At 46.1% G+C, this 21,882-nt stretch overlaps 1 protein-coding gene across 1 annotated transcript in view; it reads left to right on the top strand.

The window, feature by feature from the left end:
* BEST4 (bestrophin 4) overlaps positions 1–21,882 on the top strand; it is a 171,898-nt gene that overhangs the window by 37,075 nt on the left and 112,941 nt on the right. Inside the window, exons 3-5 of the mRNA XM_069232809.1 lie at positions 5,294–5,388; positions 13,352–13,585; positions 14,293–14,447. Coding sequence (XP_069088910.1) covers positions 5,294–5,388; positions 13,352–13,585; positions 14,293–14,447 — 484 coding nt within the window. The remainder of the gene's footprint in view (positions 1–5,293; positions 5,389–13,351; positions 13,586–14,292; positions 14,448–21,882) is intronic.

Below are 21,882 nucleotides of genomic sequence, written 5' to 3'. Positions count from 1 at the left end.
TCGGTCCCCACTTTCGCAAGCAAATCCTGACCCGCAGACTCTGCTCTCAACTTGTCAATGATCTATTCTAGTGCACTTAGAATTTGTCAAAGCCCGAAGTCGAAGTTTTCTTTCACTCCCTTAACACACGTACCGACTCGTTGACCACGCCCGGTCAACCTATTAAACCGACCAGACCACAACATAAAACAAGTGTCTCATACACTTTTCAACATACTCCGGAGTCTCTTGACCTCGCAGGGCCCGTCTCAACATCAACAACCACGTGGACATTTTTCTGCACAAAGCGCCACATGCACATGAAGTTCGACGACTTCCCTACTCTCACACTCGGAGTCGCACCTCCGCTATTCTCTAAAATCCTCGCAACCTTTTCAAACAATCTGCGGCAATAAGCTGTGCAAGCGCAAAACCCTGACTTCACTCATACCGTCACTAGTACCGCCAACGCCGATTTCACACCTCCATTCTCTCCATTCGCAAGCTCCGAGATCCCGGGAAAGTCGCGGGGGACTTAGGGCATCATCATTCTCTCAAACTGTTTTACCCAAGAAAAATCTAATTCAACACCATATACCTCTCGAGTGTGGTCTCAAAGAGCGCAACCGTTACCTCTCGAGCGGGGTCCCAAAGGGCGCAACCGTTACCTCTCGAGTGGGGTCCCAAAGGGCGAAACCGTTACCTCTCGAGTGGGGTCCCAAAGGGCGAAACCGTTACCTCTCGAGTGGGGTCCCAAAGGGCGAAACCGTCCTCTGCTACCATCTACTGATAGAGCGTTCCGTCCTAATAAATTACCTGTATCTGGACGCTCTTGGGTCGATGAATCTTTTGACCAAGTGGGGCTCTCTTCACCCGAGAGTAATCAATTTAATCAAATCAATAATCAATAACGAACATAAGCAATGCCCTGATCAACATAAGACTTCACAATTAATCCAGAAAACATTTCGGCGAACCATGACCTTTCGGCCATGAATAACCACACCAGTTTATTCAAAATTAATGAATTTATTTCCCTATATTAACAAAGCTAGCACGATATAAATGTGTCTCCATACCAAATGATATATGTAAATGAACATTAATAGCTGTCCATAACGGCGAAAAGATGCAATCTATGCAGCATTTGAATAACAATGCATTCGATGATAGCAACGCAAACCACTAAAATGATAATCTGTAATAGGCTAATTGCATACATTAGTCAGCATAACAAGGTCTCAAATTGCATCGTGCAACAAATGAATCCTCATCTAACATCAAATTAGCATCTGCATGTGGGACTTCATGCAAAAAAACAATTTAGCAACATTAATTTGGAAAAACTCCTAACTAGGGCTCATATAAAAAATCAGCAGTTGGTTACCTAAAAAGAAAACACAATGCAATTGTACATTTTATCCTTTCATAATTACCAAATTCAATCAGCATTCAAAGAAGTCTTCGTCTCACAGGTACCGGTTGATCAGCATGGGACGGGGGTAAAGGGGCAGGGTGGACGGGGCAATTGCCTCACAGCGGCAAGATAAAAGGACAAAACTACTACTTTATGCAAAGGGACGAATCAAAGTTAAAGTCTCTAGGGTGAGAATTTCTTAAAGTCTCTTTCTCTCGATTAGAGAAAGCATCAAAGTCTCATTCAAAATGGCGTCGAACATCAATTGGCATCGTAGAAGATGGCAAAATGACGAGGTCGGCAAGATGGGCCATAATGTCTGCAATGTCTAATGTCCTCAATGGGTGCAATGGGTAATGGCTGCTTTCTTCTTGTGCACCAGGTTTAAATAATCAACAGTTCAAATCCAGTAGGGTCTTCCATTGGAGGGTTCATAGGTTGGCTTCAAATTGTCCAATCAAAAACAACAATTTACAAGCTTCTACCTAGGCCTACATTATCCTTGGAGTCGGGAACGTAAGTTGCAACATATTTTACCAATTAATTCACTTTCAGAGCTTCCATTGTCTGCACCTGCAGATTGACCTTGGAGCAAAGAAGAAGATGCCAGGCTGGCACGAAACCTTAAAGATAAGCATGTGAACCGATCTCACTGGAAAAGTACAGCTTCAAGCAAGAATACACGTTTTATTAGCACATTAGAAAAATACGAGCATCTAAACCGTGAGACAAGGCAACTAGGCCGAAGCCTCCACTAAAGTTATGCTAAGTTAAAACATTTCAAACAAGCAAATCATGGCACACGTTTACGGTTATGTCAGATTAGTACAATTCTAATACATCACGTTATATAAAGCACGCTTATAAATGTTGGCGAACTACTCTGAGGGTACATTTGTCCCCGTACAATCTTTATTAGTTCGGTTAAAGTCACACTTGATTATTGCAGCACTACGTTTTATGCGCTAATAAATGTAAAACCTTTGTTTCTGCGTCATCACAAGCAGCAAAGAAAGAGGAAGGACTGTGTTAGCAGAGACAGATATACAGGGGTCAGACCTGTGATTGGTGGACATTATGGACTTCTGGGGTTCATGGGAAAAGTACTTTTTTTATTGGTGTGTTGATTAACTTGCAGTAAAGAGAGAGAAGCATAATCCTCGCCTCCGGTTCTGACATAGAATCAGCAGCTAGAGTCACCACCTAAAATCCCTGCTTTTCCACAGTGTAAAAACTGAGTTGACTTGTTGGGCAGCAATGATAGAGTGATTTAGCTGACTTGTTGGAAAGGATTTTGGTGACATTAATCAGGTGATGTATAACCCCTACATGTATGTGGCGCTTTGGGTGGTGGGCAGCATCCTTTTGCATCCTTTTTTGACAACTTATTCCTGCCCTCAGTTGACAAAGCACGCCATGATGTTGATACATTTTGTACCCAGTTCTTGGTAAATCGTTTTTGGAAGGGAAGGGCTGCTGCTGTATCTACATTTTAAATAGGAATGGGAAGATAAACAGGAAAAGTTACTTCCTTACAATTTAAATGTAGCCATTGTCCTCTGGTGATAAACAATGATTAACAAGCATTGGGAATGGTAATAGGCCTCCCACCTTTTTGCTGCTAATGTTGACCTATTGGCTTTGCTATTGATTTTTGGCAATGATGTTTAGCATTGGCAAGGAGATATATGTTTTTTGCTGCGGCTGTTCAGCTTTGGCAAAAGCAGTAAAAAAATATATGACACGAACGTGGATATTCGTCATGCCATGTACGGCCGCATATTCCATAAAGCGTTTGCTTTTCAAATTTGTATGTTCCAAGATGGCGGATGCCAATCTCAGTGAAGGAAATAAAAACAGAAAGTTAAATGTAAACAGAAGTACACTCGTTAAAAGAAGCATCCCAAATGCAAATTACAGCTGCTGGGTCCTTAAAACATTTTTAAAAAATCATGTTTTTTTATTAATAAACACAAAGGCCATAACAGGAGGAGCATGAGAGGAGTGGGTGTGGGGAAATGTAGCGAGAAGAGCACTAGAGAGACAGGACGTGGGGGAACAATGGAGGAGGAAAAAAAATGAAAGAAGCAGAAAACTGGGGAGGAAAATAATAATGACAATTGCAAAAATCTGGGTAGAGTAGGGGAAACAATGCACAAGGTGGGGAGGAGTGAGCTACAAGGAGTGTTTTGGGCAGCAGCACATGAGGGAGAGAGCAACAAGACACATGCACTCCAAAGGTTTTCTGAAAGAAAAAGAAAACACAAATTGCCCAAATGGGAGCAGTGGCATTATATATTCCATCTATTCAAAACAACAGCAAGGAAGATATGCTCCAGGCAAGAGACAAACACAAGAAAAGGAAGATAAGCCATCTAATAAAAAACAAACAAACGAGACTGAGAAGAAAGCCAATCAGTGGTGAGCATTGGGATGGCCCAAGGTGCACTTGTAACTATTGGTATTGTCCATAATAGGTTTTCAGCAGATGAGACATAAAATGGATTCTGATACATTTATGAAACTTATTGGAATATTTAGGAAGGGACAGATGTCAGTGCTGCATGGGCAAATGACAGAACTATAAGAAGCACAATGCATCCTTGGTATCTTTTCTAGTTTTGCTCCCTAAGGTGCCAGCGGTGGATCCTTATCTCCACGTGATGCCCTTGGATTGGTCACACATATTATTGCAGCATCCTTCCTCAATAAATGTATTGGATTTAAATGTTAGCTCAGCTTGTTATGGGGACCAGTTTGTCAGCAGGGTGATGAGGCTGCAGTGCTCTGCTTCTGTGGGGACATGCAGCCGGCTTCTAAAGTAAAGCTTGAGACAGGATCTCAAAGACCTCCCAGGGCTCCAGGGATGGATGGGATAAAGCTGGGCTAAGATCTGCACTGCGGTGGAGTGGACTTTGGTCAAAGAAGCACACGTGAAATACTACTTAGCTTGTGTTCTTGGAAATGCAATTGCACAGTGGCCGTATGCAACTGGATGAATGTCCCAAATGAGTATTTCTTTAAACTGTGCGAGTGGAAACATATTCACCCAGAAGAGATCCTGACCAATAACCTTTCCAGGTGCAATGTTGCAGTGCCAAGGACCTGATGGCACCTTTGGGAAATGAGGGGTTCATTGTGATGGAAAGCAACCCTCTCGTCAGGGGGAGTCAGGAGTTTCACGGTCCAGTCCCTATAGAGCACACATGTCCAACTGATTCACCTCTAGCACTCCCAGACTTTTGGCAGGCAAGGAAACTGATTATTGTCCAGGATCACATAATGTGAGATGAGAAGGGGAAGGCTGGGATTGAAAGCTTGGTCTCCTGGTACCGAAGCATGTAAATTGGCCTCTATACTACGCTTCCTCCTGAGCAAATCCAGTAAACCCAGCACTTCCCAAAGAATCACTGATGCCAATTCTGGAGCCTTTAGCACTCAATGTACCAGCTAGAAGCCATTTGGAAAGCCACTGGATGATGACTGGTAAATGTAAATCTGGTAATTTCCATTTGTAACTAAGATACTGCAAAATACTACATAATTTACCAATTCCAGGATGGCAAATTTTCAGCACTTCTCAGAAACGCAACAATGTTTTGCTCGCTAAAGCCACGCCTATCTCAATTTATGGATCTCTGGATCACATGAGGTTTGACCTGTTGGCATCATTTGTGACCTAAGATGGCTTATAGCAGAGAGCACTGGTATAAGGCACTTGGATCTTAAAGGAGAGAGAACTCGCAATAACTGCATCTAAAAAACTGTGTCAGTATCAGATAATCAATACATATTTAATAAAAATGTATTTAAACACCTTGAATAGACCAGTAAAGGTGAGTAAAGCTACCTGTCCCGTGTGGAAGAAACGTGACGCTGTATCTGATGTCGTTGTAGGTTCTTTCTGTGCGATGAACAAAAGGAACTTTTTGAGAAGGTGTCGCTGTACTGCAACCGGTCCACGGACCTTATCCCCATCTCCTTTGTACTCGGTAGGTTTTGCTTTATTTTTGTCAGTTTTTCTAAAGTACATTTTCGATGCATTGGGGATCACTTATCCTGCCATTTCGTAATCAGAATGTGCCCGGGGCACATCAAGTGACTGTTACATGGTGGGGTTAATGTCTATCTTCGAATAATGCATGCCTTCTTGGCGCTAGAGATACAGCTCCTAAAGTAATCAACAGATTAAATTGAGTGAGAATAGGTGATGACAGAGAGAGGGGAACTCGTAGCTGTAGGTGCTTTTCTCAAGTTAAAAAAACTCACTGTACTGAAGACAAAATTAAGACTTCTTTAAAAGAAAGGTTCTGCATGAACCTACTGGAAACCTTGCCCCTGAGCAGTTTTGTATTTCACTATCGAACATATGGGGGCAGATTTAGGAAAAGTGGCGCTGCACATAGTGCAGCACCACTTTCCTTGCGCCCCTTAGCGCCCCCTACTGCCACCGCATGTACGCCGTACTTAAAATATGACGCACCATGGAGCAGGGTAGGGGCAATAGTGTCATTTTTTGTACCCTATTGATGTACTCTGCAGGAGTAGCACCAAAAGTTTGATGCCACTGCTGCAGAATACATAGGGGCCCATTATAGATAATGGTATGCCCCGTTTTAACGCCTGCTCTGAGCAGGTGTTAAAAGTGCCCAAAAATGGCGCAAAGAAGTCTCTTAGATTTCCTTGCGCCATTTTTTTGGCCCCATACAGGGGGGATGCCCCTTGCATACATTATGCCTGGTGCAGGCATATTGTGGCGCAAGGGTTTACAAAATGTCGCAATGCATGCAATGCACCACTTTGTAAATATGGCGTGGGGAAAATGCCACTTTAACGCCGCCTGAGTGTAAATAAAATGTTGCTATGGCTGCGCTAAGGTGGTGCTAGGGGCTGTTAAATATTCCCCATAGTCTTCATGACCATAGGAAGCTATAGACATTGCTTACAAGTAGTTTTGCAGATATCATCAAAGAAAGAGACACATGATTAATATTTCTTCAAATATTGTGGTTTTCGAGGTTTGTACGCATTGCAGACATTGAGAGCCATATTTAAGAGCCGTTAGCGCCATTCTAACGCCCCATTAGTATAATTTTTTTATGCTAATGTGGCATTAGGAAGGCCAAAAATACTGTGCCATATTTACAAAGTGGCACAATGCATGCATTGTGCCACTTTTGTAGCCCTTGGTGCTACATTATGCCTGCGCCAGGCATAATGTATGCAAAGGGGGTGTTCTCCCGTTTGGGGGACCGAAAAAATGGCGCAAGGAAATCTAACAGATCAGAGCAGGCATTAAAAGGGGACATGCCATTGTTTACAATGTGCCCCTATGTACTCTGCAAAATATTGGCACTACTCCTGCAGAGTGCATCAATAGCGTCATAAAAACGGCACTGTTGCCCTCTACCCTGCACCATGGTGCGCCATATTTTAAACACGGTGCACGCATGGTGGCAGTAGGGGGATGGTAAAGGGCGCAAGAAAAGTGCAGCACCACTTTTTCTGACTACGCTCTCAAGTGTTAATACTGTCCAGTTCAATAGAGTGCAGTTTATTGATCTGGAAGGGGTGAAAGGCTGTGTTCTCCTTGAAAGCATCCAAACGTATGACTTACAGGTAGCACAGATGTCAGTAGCGAGAGCATAACTCGGTGAGCCACATTAGGAGCATATATTAGCTGCGTTTGTAGTGCAATGAAAGAAAAAGTGCCTGTAAAGAGGAGGGGAAATGTGAGTAGTGGCCTGAGTTAGAGGATGGTGATAAGGGAACTTCAGCCAAAAGATATCAAAGTTCTGGCTGGCCATCTCTGTTTCTCCACAATAGCCTGAGGGTGCCTTAAAGGTTCCTGATACTGCAGCCGGCGATGTCTCCACCATCAGGTAGTTCTGAGGCTACCAAAAGTGGTATTTGACTGGACACTAATTTAGGGCCCAGCTTGCCACAACTTTCGGTGGCTGTACCTTTGTGTAAGACAAGTCCACCACATTTAGATATTCTGGTACTATTGCAAGGCTTTGTCCATATCACAGCCAGACCGACAAAGTGTAAATGTCATTGCACATAAGGGTCCTGGAACTTTGCATCACCCACATTACAAATGTTCCATGTCCCTGATGTTGTGAGTTGAAAATTTGGCCAGACCAACATCTCTATATCGAAGGAGCAGTTCACACCGTTGCTTGTGGTGTCATGACTGCATGATGTTCTTGTCACTGGAGGAAAGGTGGTAGCTTTACTGTTGTCACCAACAGCTTCCCCTGCATTCAAAAGTAGCAGTAACGTTTTACTAAAACATCCATATTTCCAATATATTGATGAGATTATCGCAACTTCTCAATTCTGGTTGAAGGGATCTCCGTAACTTAGCAACAATGCATGAAATTACCTTGTATGCTATGTTTTGTTTTACAAACACTGGGGCAAGAAGATGGGAGAATTCTTTGCCAATGCTCTGATGGCTATACAAAATGGCCGCCCACACATTTTCCAAACTTCTTCTGCTTTGTCATATGACAGCCACACTGAAGTCATCCTCCATCTCTTCCGTGACATTTCCACAATTAGGCCCAGATTTATGGTGGCCTAGTGCCATTCCAATGCCACATTAGTGTCTTTTAATGCTAATGTGACATTGGAAGGGCAAAAACGCTGTGCGATATTTACAAAGTGGTCCAATGCTCGCATTGCACCACTTTGTAACCCCTTGCGCCACATTATGCCTGGGCCAGGCATAATGTACACAAAGGGGACGTTCCAGCGCTAGGGGGCTGTAAAAATGGCACAAAGGAAACTACAAGATTCCTTTGTGCCATTTTTATCTGCATTTTTAATGCCTGCTAAGTGCAGATATTAAACAGAGGCTCCCATTGTGTTCAACGGGCCTCTGGGTGCTTTGCAGGATTAGCAGCAAACTTTTTGACGCTAGTCCTGCAAAGCGCGGGACTAGCGTAAAAAATGATGATGCTAGTCCCCCTGACTACCGCCATGGTGCACCGTATTTTAAATACAGCAAACCCATGGTGGCATTAGGGGGGCACTAAAGGGCGCACGAAAAGTGGCCCTGCACTAAGTGCAGGGCCACTTTTCATAAATCTGGGCCTTAATTTTAAGTTGTGGTAATTGCTAACATTTTTGTGCCAGAAACTACAGAGAAAGTCATGGAAGCCCCTCAGTACCTTGATATCACCACCAGGACACACACAATACGTATTGGCTTCTGGCTTCCAGCAGTGTAAACTCTGCTCTAGTGAGAAGCTATTCCAGAACCATTCCCTAGTAGTGAACTGTAATTCAGTTGCATAATGAAACTTGAGGCCAGGCCAGACTGCATGCAGGAGTGAAAACTAACTGGCCTCAGAGCCAGTCAGCAGCCCTGCCAAGTCACACAGATCATGCATCAGTATAATGCATTCTGTACTTTGTTGCGCATCACTGCAAGCCCCCAGAATCATCATGCACTCAGAGGTATCAGCATTGCCTCATTTAGTAACATTGCACTTTTCACTATGGCATGCACAATTCTCTCTGATGAGCCAGCTCACTGGGGTCTTTGGCAGTTATCTCTTGCTTGATTTATAGGGGGAGGTGCTCCTCACTCTTGGCGGTATCATGTCTCTTGGATCAACCCCTTGGAGCCTCCTTCAAAAGTGATTGGGTAAAGTTAAGAGTGTACCCACATGTGCACTGCACAGGTTGCTGCTGCGCCTCTGGTCAAAGTCACACATTGCCATGTTTGAAGGACGAGTGTTGGCCAAGTCTGCCTGTCACACAACTGAGGTGCTACAAGCGTGTGCATTTGAGAAGTCAGTAAACTGCAGTAGCGTAACAATAGCCCCCCCAGCACAGTACACTGACTTATACAGTGGCGGTCGACACAAATTTGAAAAAGGGTGGGGGGGAGGGCGGGGTTCTGTGACGGGGAAAGAATACTTTTTTTTTTTTTTTTAAGTATCTGTCCTGCCGCCAGCAGGCCGCCTCACTCTTCTTCTCTCCGGATGGTGATGGTGTCCCAGCAGTCCCTGGGACACCAGCACAGGCTCCCACGCAAATCTGGCACTGCTCTTATGCTATACCTATCCAGTGCTCAATACCTTCAGGTCAAGGTCACGCTATATAAAACCACAAAAAACATGAGGTGGTCTAATGTGCTCTGTGTACCCGGCCTGTCTTACGGCTGCCGTCCTCACCTGCAGTCAGCTGAGACACAATGCTTTCAGTGGCCAGGCCATCTTTAGCACTGGTCTGATAAGTGGCTGGTGAAAAACCGCGACTGTCCCTGCAAATCTGGGATGCCTGGTCACCCTAGGCATAGGGTTGTGCATGCCTCAGCCAAGGCCAGTGAGCATGGGGTCTCACATGTGACTCATCTATGAAGCTCATGGCGTCTGCCTCGATTAAGGAACAGAAGTACATGGCAATCTCCAGGGAGCGCTTCTCTGCAGTGCAACAACTGGGGTTGTGTTGGGGGAGTGCTCGACACCTGCACCACTCTTTCCTTAGGTACTAGCTTCTTAGTTGAGGCGCAGCAACAAGCTGCACAGTGCGCATGTGGGTACACCCTTACCTTTACCCATTCACTGTTGAAGGAGGCTCTCAGGCGGTTCATCCAAGAGACACAATACCACCTGGAGTGAGGAGCACCACCCCTGTAAATCGTGTATTAAATAACTGCTACAGGCCCCAGTGAGCTGGCTCATCAGAGAGAACTGTGCATGCCTTTGTGTAAAGTACAAATTTACTAAATGAGGTGAAGCTGATACCTTTAATAGCGAGATGATTCCAGGGGCTTGCGCTGATGCGCAACAAAGTACAGAATGCGTTATACTAACGTGAGATGCGTTGGACTCAACAGTGTTACTGACTGGGTCTGGGACCAGTTAGTTTGCACTTGTGCACACAGTCACGCACCACGCAGTGGCGGACACTATGCATGGGCGGCAGACCCCGGGCCTGATTGCTCCTGACTGGATTGAGTGGGGTGTGGGCCCTCAAGTTTCGTTACGCCACAGGTAAACTGGGCACCAAGCAATGAAGCACACCTCTGCAAAGCTATCACCTGCAGGAATAGGGATTGCCTATTGAGCTGCATTCAAACACCTAGCCAGTTTGCCATAGCCTTGAAGTTGTTCAATAGGTTTGTTCACCCCATGGAGCACTCTCATTGAGGCCTCCGAACATTTACAACAATGATGCGCCATTTCCAGTTCAATAAATAAACCGATTTTATAGGAGCCTAAGCCCTGCTTTCAAACTGACCTCCCATCCCTAGTCGGGCCTTCCCATCCACAGGTACAATGGGTGCTTTCCTTCTGCTCCTGGTGTGTGGGATCCTTGCATGTGCAATCCCATGAGATTCATTAATATGCGCACCCACAGAATGAGCCAGGCATCCCGGAACACAATGAAAGCCTTATTGTTGGCATAGCAGCTTTGTCCCATTGTCCAAGAGGTCCAGCACTGTTAGGATTGGTATAAACCTTCAGCAGATGGAGCGCGAGACAGTGAGATTCTCTGGAAGGAGAAGAGGACCTTGGAGGTGTGACATGCACATCCTAGGAGGTCAGTATTGAGACGGATTCATCCTAATTCCACATCTAAATCTGCGAGTAGCTCTGGTGAGCTAAGAGTTCGCCACTAGCTTCAGAGCCTCAACTTTCATGGGGTATTTACGGTCTTCAATGTTTGTTGGGCTGCCTAATTGTTGACATGCGGGTTTAACTTCATGTATAGCCTTGGCTATATTCAGGGCCACTGGAATTATGCGGCAGAGAAGGAGGGAATAATACGCCGGGGCGGACTAAATTATGCAGAAAGAAAAAAAAAAACTATGCAGTGTAATGTGGCAGATTTTGTGGTAGTATTACTTTAAAACTAAGTGTTATTCGTGGTAATACTTCTGGGGAAAGGTTGCACCCAGTTAATATCGGTTTAACAACTAACTACAGCAATCAGTGACAGAAAGGTGACCAATTCACCTCTGCAAAATGTAATATATGTGGCACCGTTTTTAGTAAATTAGTCTATTTGAGCAATAAACATTTTGGTTAACATCTCGAAATTATGTAATTGAGGCTGGATTATGTGTCACATGTGGCAAATGTATAATTTTGTGGAAAATACCACGAACGCAGAACCACTTAATTCCAGTGGCTATGGGTTATGTTATGTTATGTTTTGTGTTATGTTCTGTGTTATTTTTGTGTTAAGTTTTGTGTTATGTTGTGTAATGTTCTGTGTTATTTTTTGTGTTATGTTTTGTGTTATGTTCTGTGTTATTTTTAGTGTTATGTTTTGTGTTATGTTCTGTTATTTTTTGTGTTATGTTATGTTGTGTAGTGTTATGTTGTTCTGTGGTATGTTTTGTGTTATGTTGTGTTGTTTTATGTTCTGTACATTTGTAAAGTGCACTTTTCACCCGAGGGGTATCCCGGCGCAGAGATAGTCTGCCTTTTGTCCTACTTTAACTTATAACAGAATTATTCTGTGCCGTATACCAAGTTCCTCTTCCAAGAGTCTCTTGAGAACTAACAAAGAGAGCTGTCTTTTCATCACCAGCATCCAGGACAGAGCAGTTAACTGAAGTCAAACATGTCCGTGAATGAGAGCACTAGAAAGGATAAACTCATAAACCCTACTAGACCTCAATGGGTTTCTCAAATGAAACAAGATAGTGTAGTAGGACAAACACTGGGTTAACAGGGATTGAACATTTTCACCCACTGGTTTGATGGTTTTAGGTAGATTTATTATTGTCATATAATTAGGTTTATGACATGCCAGTGAAAATGTGGTTTGATAGCACAGTTATTTGTGCAAGTGTACTAATAAACAAACATGGGCAGATTTATTACCGCAGTGCAAAGGTCAGATGACATGTTACTACACCCTGCTTTCAAACTGACCTCCCATCCCTAGTGCAGCAATAACTGATGAGAAAACCCGAGTTATTGCCTCGCAGAATGCAAGTTTCCATGACCTGACAGATTAAAACAATTCTGCTAATGGTCTAATCAGTGTGATATTATTGCAATGCATTGATTAAATCCCTTGTAACCTGGTTTAGGTTAAAAGGCTTAGGGACTCATTTACCAGGCCCTAGCAGCACACTGCGCCACCGGAACGTCATGTTTTTTACGCCTTGGTAGCGCAGTGTGTCGGCCCATATTTACAAGGCCAGGCAAAGCCACCTTCAGTGGCTTTTCATGGCCTTGTTAATATGGCCCCCTTTCACGCATAACTCTGAGTGAAAGAGGCGTTCCATGGGTGTTGCTGTGGGAGTTCCAATGCAACACCCATGGAACCTGACGGAACCTAACGCATTCCCAGATTTACAAAGCTGGGAATGCGCAGACTCCATGCCACCTCGGGGGTGATGTTAAAGAGGAGAAATGGAGAGAATAACATAGTTTCTTTCAGTTTTTTTCCTCTTCCTATGTGTGCTGCATTCTGAATTCTGCAGCACACATAGAAAGAGGAAAACGCCGTTCATGATTGTTTATGTGTAGGAATGTACCCCTTCCTGCACATAATCATCCCTGTAACACAGGCACCATTGCACCACGGCACAAGGGTACCTGCGTTGACGCTAGGCAGCAGTTTGTGTGCCAGCGCTTAAGAAAGTACCGGGATGCGTCGGATTTCTTTAAAAACGACACATCTCTGCACTTTCAAAATGATGCAGAGCGACGCAGCAAGCTAGCTTGCATCGCCAAGCTGCATCATTTCTTTGTAAATGAGGCCCTTAGTTTACAACTACTACGCGACATGGCTCTGGGAGGAAATCTGTTGTGGAGAATCGATGTATGCAGCACCTCAGCACAGCATAGGTATATAAAAGTATAGTTTATCACAAGAACTTGTTTCTAATTTTACCGGAAGCAAGAGCCTGCTTCCACTGACCCTCTCCTTTGACCATGAAGGCACTATAACCCTTCATATTGTTTTCTTTTGCAGGGTTTTATGTGACACTGATCGTGAACAGGTGGTGGGGGCAGTACACCAGCATCCCGCTGCCAGACCAGCTGATGTGTGTCGTCTCCAGCAGCGTACACGGCGGTGACGAAAGAGGCCGAATCCTCCGCCGCACCCTGATCCGCTATGCAAACCTATCCTCAGTGCTCATCCTTCGCTCAGTCAGCACAAGAGTGCTCAAGAGGTTCCCCACAATGGACCACGTGGTGGAAGCAGGTCATTTCCTGACACATATCCATAGCCCCTCATTGGTCCATCGCTGATGGATGCCCTGAGCAAAGTCAACGTGTCCCCAGCAAAGTAGACACGGCCGCTGCCATAATAAACTTCTGCCTAGCAGGTCCAGGGACAAACTCATAATGACGGATTTAGGTGTGGCATCAAATAAAGGGCTGCTCGTCACAAAGTCATTTATGTCATACAAGGCCCCAGCCATTGGTGTCATATAAGGTTGCACCATTTATTGTCGTATACTGTCACACATTACTGACACATAAATACTCAGCTATCATTGTAACTTATTTTTGCTTTATTTAGATTTTTTTCATTGAATTATTTTGCCCTAGCTTTCGAGTATATGTTGGTCTAATAGTCTATTTATCTAATAGTCTATTTATCTAATAGTCTAGTTTTCAAGAATATGTCGGTCTAATAGTCTTTGTAATATTTACCTAGGGAGCATTTTGTCTGGTTACCTAGATAAGCCTTTGTCTCTTCTTTTCATATACAGGTGTTTCTTCTTGTCTTTTATTTGTTAGATGTTAGCATCATAATCCTGCCTCGATGCTCAATAAAGCACAAAGTGTGTGACTTCAAAATATTGCAAAGACTTCAGCAGAGACTCATCCAGAGACACAAGCGATGAGTGAGTGCACTGCCTGACCCAGTGATACATGGCCATAACCTTGACTTATCCGTTACAGGATTCATGACGCGAGATGAACTCAAGAAGTTTGATAGCCTCCACTCAGATTTCAACAAGTACTGGATCCCTTGTGTGTGGTTCACCAACCTGGCAGCCCAGGCCAGGAGAGATGGGAGAGTCCGGGACGATATCGCCCTCCGCCTTCTGATTGACGTAAGTTGACATGCACGATAACCTGTTCTACAACCTCTAGGCATCATTCAATGAGAAATAAGTGTCTTTTATTTTCACCAAATGTTGTAACACTTGTAAGGATCACAGTAATTCTAACAGCACACTTCAAAGGTAATTTTAGAGGACACCTGATGTCTCAAAAGATCTGGGTGATGAACATCTTAAACAAGCATTTCAGTGCAATTGGTGTTGCATTTGAAAGAGTTAGAGCTATTGGCACCGTAAATGACAATGGGGGTCATTATGACCCCGGCAGTCGGTGTTATAGCGGTGGTAGTACCACCAATAGGCTGGCGGTACATGCCGCCATACTGTGACATTGGCGGTTTAGCAAAAGCCAAACCGCCAATGTACCACACCGACTGCCACGGCGGTAACGACCACCGGGCTGGAGACTACAGCCTCCAGCCCCTGCGGCTGTCACTAGGCCACCCATGGGAATATGACCCCACCCACCGCCATGGTTTTCGGAGCCCCGACATACACCTACATGCACAGGCATACACACACACATACCCACATTCACCCACGCAACCATACGTCCATGCACACGCACACATCCACACCCACTGACATACATACAAGCACAAGCAAAAGTACCAGCACACATGCATTCACACAACACAACATACATGCACACTCACATCCATTCATGCACACATGCATTCCACACGCCCCACACCCGCATGCACGCACACAGAAACATACACACACACCCCTACACACACACAACAACCCCCAACCCCCTCCCCTGTCGGAGCACCAGACTTACCTGCTTGCAGGGGGTCCTCCGACAGGAGACGGGACGGGGGGCTGCTGCCAGCAGCAGCCTCCGCAAGCAGAACACCGCCAGGCAGCATCATGGCTCATGATACGGTCTGCGATGGTCTACTGGCGTGGGGTTGCTGCTGGCAGCAGTGCCACCTTACCGCCGTCCGCCGCCATGACTGTAGCCGGAATTCCGCCATCTTTCTGGTGGAATTCTGGCTACGGTCATAATATGGCAGTAGGCGCCATTTACCGCCTGTCATAATGAGGGCCCATGTCTTTTAACTATGTGTTTTGGTGTGGAGTGGATGTATGTGGTTTGGAGTCGAATTATGTAGGTTGAATTGGAATTGCTAGTCATGGAATTGTGTGGGGTGGAATTGTGTGGTGTGTAGTGTATTTGTGAGGTGGAATTATGTGACATGGTGACTAGATAGGTGTGAGAGCTGCATAGAAGCAGGCGCCATGCTGGTACGAGCTAGGTAAACAACAAAAATACATGCCTTGACAAAGAGGGCAAGGGGAATGGGAGGGGGTAGAAGAAATAGTACCTGCATCGCAGCGGACGTACACTAACCAAGAGGAATTATTGTGTACTTGGCTGGTGCTCTGCTGGAGGAGCGGACATGGGGATTGTTAGACCTGGCAGCTTTTTGGCGTGTCTCCCCTGTCTTTTTGCTTGCTGACCTCCTGTTTTTATGTTTTGCTGGATTGCACACTTTACCACTGCTGATCAGTACTAAAGTGCAAGTGCTCCCTGGGTAAATTATCCTGTTGATTGGTTTATCCATAATTGGCAGTTTGGGTTACTGGTACGTACCTATTAAAGTGCACTAGAGATGCCCAGGGCCTGTAAATCAAATGCTACTAGTGGGCCTGCAGCACTGACTGTGCCAATCACATAAGTAGCCCTGTAAACCTGGCTCAGACATGCCACTTCAGTGTTTGTGTGTGCAGTTTTAAACTGCCAATTCGACCGGGCAAGTGTACCCACTTGCCAGGCCCAAACCTTCTCTTTTGGTACATGTAAGGCACCCCTAAGGTAGTCCCTAGGTAGCCTCATGGGCGGGTGCAGTGTATTAAAAAGGTAGGACATGTACTGGTGTGATTTACGTGTCCTAACAGTGAAATACTGCCAAATTCGGGTTTCACTGTTGTAAGGCCTATCTCCCTCATAGGTTAACATGGAGACTGCCTTTAAATAACCTTAAAGCACAGATTCCCCCGAGGGCAGATAGAAATTTGGAGTTTGGGGTCTCTGAACTCACAATTTAAAAATACATCTTTTAGTGAAGTTGTTTTTTAGTTTGTGGGTTTGAAAATTCCACTTTAAGAAAGTAGGCATTTTCTTGCTTAAACCATTCTGTGGCTCTGCCTGTTTGTGGATTCCCTGTCTGGGTCAGTTTGACAGTTGGCCTGTTCACACTTCTCCTCTAGACAGTGACACAAAAGGAGCTGGAGTGTAACCTGCATATCCTGATGATCCATCTGGGCCTGGGGCAGAGGGAGGAGTGGCCACTTCACCTGAAAGGACTGTGCCTGCCCTCACACAATGCAGTCTCCAACCCCCTGGTGTGTGTCTGGGGCCTGGCCTGGACAAGGAAGGATCTTGCAAACACTTGAGACTTTGCCTTGAAGTTTGCCAACTTCAAAGGCAGAAAGGGGTATCAGAAGAAGACCCAAAACCCCAGACTTTAAGAATCTTTCTGGAATCAAGAGGATCCTCTGCAAGGAGCAGAGCTGAAGAGATGGAGGAGGAGTACTGTCCCTTTGCTGTGTTGCTTTGCTGGATTGGCCTGCAGTTGCTGCTTCTGCATGAAACAAGTGCAAAGGGTGAACTTTGCTGTGTATCCTGCTTGAGAGAGTTCTCCAAGGGCTTGGAGTAGAGCTTGCCTCCTGCTGGAAGGGACACCAAAGACTTCAGTTTCCTCGACCCTCAGCACTGGGAACTGCGTGTTTTGTGCTTTTCAAGAAGAAAAACCACTGCAATGGCGCCAACGAAGTGGCTGGACTGCACCATGACCTGCAGACGCCGCACGGAGCCGCACTGCCCTGCTTTGCACCGTGACACTGGTCTCACCAACACAGTCATCAGACGACTTCACCAACCCGGTGCTCCCACCGCGATCTGTGGGCCCACACTCCAGCATCGCCTGCTCACACCGCAGCCTGGGCCTCCCAGACGACGAGGCTCCTGCTGACACCGGCGCCACTTCCTGCACTGTGGCCCGTGGACACCGCTCTTGAGGAGCACGAAGCACCGTCCCGTCCCACAGCCCCGGTCCACCGACGCCAGCACCACCTACTCCACTGTCATCACCAGGCATCCCTGCCTGCACCGTGGCCTGTGGACACTACTTGTGAGGGTCACGAAGTACCATCCCACACCGCTGGCTTGGGCCTACCGACGAAAATGCTTAAGCAATGACGACGACGCTGTCTGCACTGCGACCTGGTGACACCGAACGTTGCACCACCCCGCTTCACAATGCAGCCCTGGTCTCACCAATGCTGCTGGACGCCGTCACTGAGCCGCAGCCTGCAGCGTGACCTGGGGGCACTGCACGTCGCATCGTCCCGCTTCGCACCGGAGCCCCGACGCCATCCACGCCAGCGCTCCTGACTTCATCAGCCCGGAGTTCGATCTGCAACGTGTGTGACTTCAAGGGCCCGACGACCCCCGTACCGACTACGGAACCGACAACACGACATCAGCGCGCTGCCCTCCAGAATTCACCGTGAGGATCATGATGCCCTGCAATTCCAAAGGTACTGTGTTGCAGGTCTTTCCACCACTGTAGCTGTCCTGCAATGCCGCGGCTGGCCTGAACTGTTTGTTTTGTGGATCACGACGCCATGATAGCCCCAGGTGGAGCTATCGACTTCAAGGAACTGTATTTTTGAGTAAATCTTGGAAAATTCATATCTTTAACACTGTGTGTTGGATTTTATCGTTTTGGTCTTGTTTTACACGGATAAATATTGGCTATTTTCCTAAAATTGGTGTGTTGTCCTTTTGTAGCGAATTCACTTATTACTGTGTGTTATGTGCAAATGCTTTACACATTGCTTTTGAGATAAGCCTGACTGCTCGTGCCAAGCTACCAAGGGGGTGAGCAGAGGTTTTCTGAGCGGGTATCTCCCTTATCCTGAGTGAGGGTCCCTACTTGGACAGGGTGCAAACCGACTGCCAACTAGAGACCCCATTTCTAACAGTGATTAACAGCCGCTCCCTGAATCCTGTTTGAGGACATTTGTGCTGGTGAACAGTGGGGGGCGGAGAAGGTTAACAGGGACGCCTGAAACTAACCAGATGTGGTAATGTTCACGCAATTGCAAATCCAATCACATATATAATAAAATAATATCATAAATAAGAATCCAGAGGTTATATACAGCCGGCTGAGAAAGGCCAGTAAGGGTGAGAATAATAAACTGCTGCTTTTGAATGGCCAGTAACTGGTAATTATAAACTAATGGTTTAGTAAGGCCAGAAAGTTTGGGAATAAAGCCACTTGTATGGTACTGAAACATTACAATAAATTGTTTCCTTTGTCCTGTTATCACATTAGTGTAATGGCCAGAGCTGCCGACTTTGGAACTGGTCAACCAGGTTCGAGTCTCTGCACCATCTCTACATCATGTGCTTTTGGGCAAATTACTTAATATCCATGTGCCTACCAAAAATGAATGCGTAGTTGTGTAATATAAATTGTGCTTACAGAAAGTGTTCCAATATCTTATGGTTGAGTTTGTGCTATATATAAAATTCCCCTTGCAAATAAAATTAAAGTAAAATGCTGTATCTGAAAAAGGCCCAGAAAATCCTTGAACAATCCAAAAATTTCCAAAGGAATAATACCTCTGAAAGGCTGATAGGGCTTGGGACCGAGCCTATTCCATATAGAAACTAATGATTATATAGAGGCAGTTGAGAAAGGACAGCAGGGTTGGGATTGAACACAAGATTTAGAATTTTGAATATGAAATTTCTGAGCCATTTTCAGTTTCCATTGATGCAATGCTTACAATGTGTGTGTCTTAGGGGGTTATTCCAACTTTGGAGGAAGTGGTAATCCGTCCCAAAAGTGACGGTAAAGTGACGGATATACCACCAGCCGTATTACGAGTCCATTATATCCTATGGAACTCGTAATACGGCTGGTGGTAAATCCGTCACATTTGGGACGGATTACCACCTCCTCCAAAGTTAGAATAACCCCCTTAGTGTTTGGGATGGCATTGTTACAGTTGAGACATAAAGGAGCTCTTTTCTTTCCCTACCGCAGTTAGCGAGCAGCAAGCATTTTAGTTAAAATTGTGGATGCACTATTATTCGCAACAGCAGATCTGGGATTTACAAAACTTCTGTCAACACAAAAAAAACATCGCTAAAGAAATAAAGCATATGATTAATGCCTCTGATGGGGCAATAAGGCAGGGCAGACTCGACCAGAAACAATCCAAAAATTCCCATAAATTAAAGAAAGCACATAAATACGCCAATGTAAAAAGAATGGCCCCAATTTATGGAAAGTGGTGCTGCACTTAGTGAAGCGCCACTTTTTCTTGCGCCCCTTAATGCCCCCCCTAACGCCACCATGTGTGCGCCGTATTTAAAATATGGCGCACCATGGTGGTAGTCAGGGGGACTAGTATCAAAATTTTGTTACACTAGTCCAGTGCTTTGCAGGGCTAGCGTAAAAAATTTCGATGCTAATCCTGCAAAGCACTCAGAGGCCCATTGAACACAATGGGAGCCTCTTTTTTTAACGCCTGCAATTAGCAGGCTTTTAAAAAATGCCAATAAAAATGGTGCAAAGGAATCTCATAGATTCCTTTGTACCATTTTTACTGCCCCCCTAGCGCCAGAATGCCCCCCTTGCATACATTATGCATGACACTGTTTTTGCCCTTCTAACGCCACATTAGAGTAAAATAAACTGACACTAATGTGGCATTGGAATGGGGTTAGGCCACCATAAATCTGGACCAATTTTTTCACCAAACACTGTGAACATGGCAAGGTTGGTAGGGCTGGGGACAAAGCAAGCACTGGTGAACTAGGTTCGTGTCTCGCTATCAGCTCAACTTCCTGTGCTTTTGGGCAAATTACTTAGGCCCTCATTCTGACCTTGGCGGTCTTTTCGCAAGACCGCCGAGTTACCGCCGCGGTGAAGACCGCCGACCGCGGCGGTATGCCGCTGTGCGCATTCTGACCGCTGGGAGCGTTCCGCCGGAAAACCGCCAGCAGCCACACTGGCGGTCGGCGGGAAAGTGGAGACTGGTCAACCTCCACCGCCACGCCAGCAGAACACCGCCCACAGAATTACGACCCACATTTCTGTGTGGCGGTCTTCTGTTGGCGGTCTTCTGTTGGCGGTCACCTCCCCATGGCTCCCGTCGCCTCCCGGAGGACCAACGCACAAGGTAAGTTGACCGTCCGTGAGGGGAGGGGGTGGGGGGGTGTTGTGTGATGTGGGCGTGCATGGGGGTGTGCGTGTGAGTGTGTAGAGGGGGTGTGTGAGTGCGTGTATGCGGGCGGGGGGTGCTGCTGTGTCTATGGGTAATGTGTGCTGTTCGGCAGGTGCGCATGTCTGCATGTATGTGTGCGGGTATGTGTCCCCGTTGTGTATGTGTGTGTAGGGGGTGTGTATATGTGCATGTTGGGGGTGTGTGCATGTCGGGGTGCATGTATGTGCATGTCGGGGTGGGGGTGGGGAGGGGGTTCGTACCACCTCTGGGGGGTGGCAGGGGGGTGGAGGGTGTGGGGGGAGGACTCGGGTGGGTAGTGGGGGGTGGGGGAGACCCCTATCAGTGCCAGGGAAGGAATTCCCTGGCCCCGATAGTGCTTACCGCCATGGTTCGCACGGCGGTTCCCGCCCGCAAGAAACCGCGGCGGTAGGCAGGGTCATAATACCCTTGGCGGTCTTGGGACGACCGCCGGGCCGGAGTGCGCAAACTCCAGCCCCGCGGTCATGACCGCCGTGGCGGTCGGAGTGGAGAAGTGGCGGTCGGTCGCGGCGGGGACCGCCGCGGTCAGAATGCCATTTTTAATACCGCCGGTCTGTTCGCGGTCCGACCGCCGTCTCTCCGCCGACCGCCAGGGTCAGAATGAGGGCCTTAATTTCCCATGCCTACCAAGAAATCAATATGTAGCTGTGTAATGTAACTTGTGCTTATAAAAAGTGCTTCAATAATATCAGGTTGTTTGCGCAATATAAAACTCCCCCTGCAAATATAAAAAGAACAAGAAACTACCAGTTAGAAGTCATTGTTTGTTTTGTCTTTCAGTCGCGGTCATGGTGCTTTCAGGTTTTATACAGCGGGACTGCTAATTGAGTTTCTGCTGGATAAAACTTGAAAGCGCCATGCGCGTAACTGAAAAAACAAACAATGACAATTGTCATTGTTTGTTCTGTTTTTCAGTCGCGCGCATGGCGCTTTCAAGTTTTATACAGTGGGAACTCGATGGGCAGTCCAGCTATAAACTGGTATAAAGGCGCTCTATTACTGCAGAGCGAGAGCGTGCGGTGTAGGAATTAAAAAGAAAAAGTAGTCCAGAAACCATGTGGAAAACATGGAGCTGCGTATGTTTTCAGTAATTGGCCGGTGCTCTCAAGAGGGGCTAAACACTGGAAAAGGT

Source organism: Pleurodeles waltl, chromosome 4_2 (genome assembly GCF_031143425.1).
Source record: "Pleurodeles waltl isolate 20211129_DDA chromosome 4_2, aPleWal1.hap1.20221129, whole genome shotgun sequence".
Classification (NCBI taxonomy): domain Eukaryota; kingdom Metazoa; phylum Chordata; class Amphibia; order Caudata; family Salamandridae; genus Pleurodeles; species Pleurodeles waltl.
Note: the sequence above shows the minus strand (reverse complement) of the source record. Positions and strands in the feature narration are given on the sequence as shown.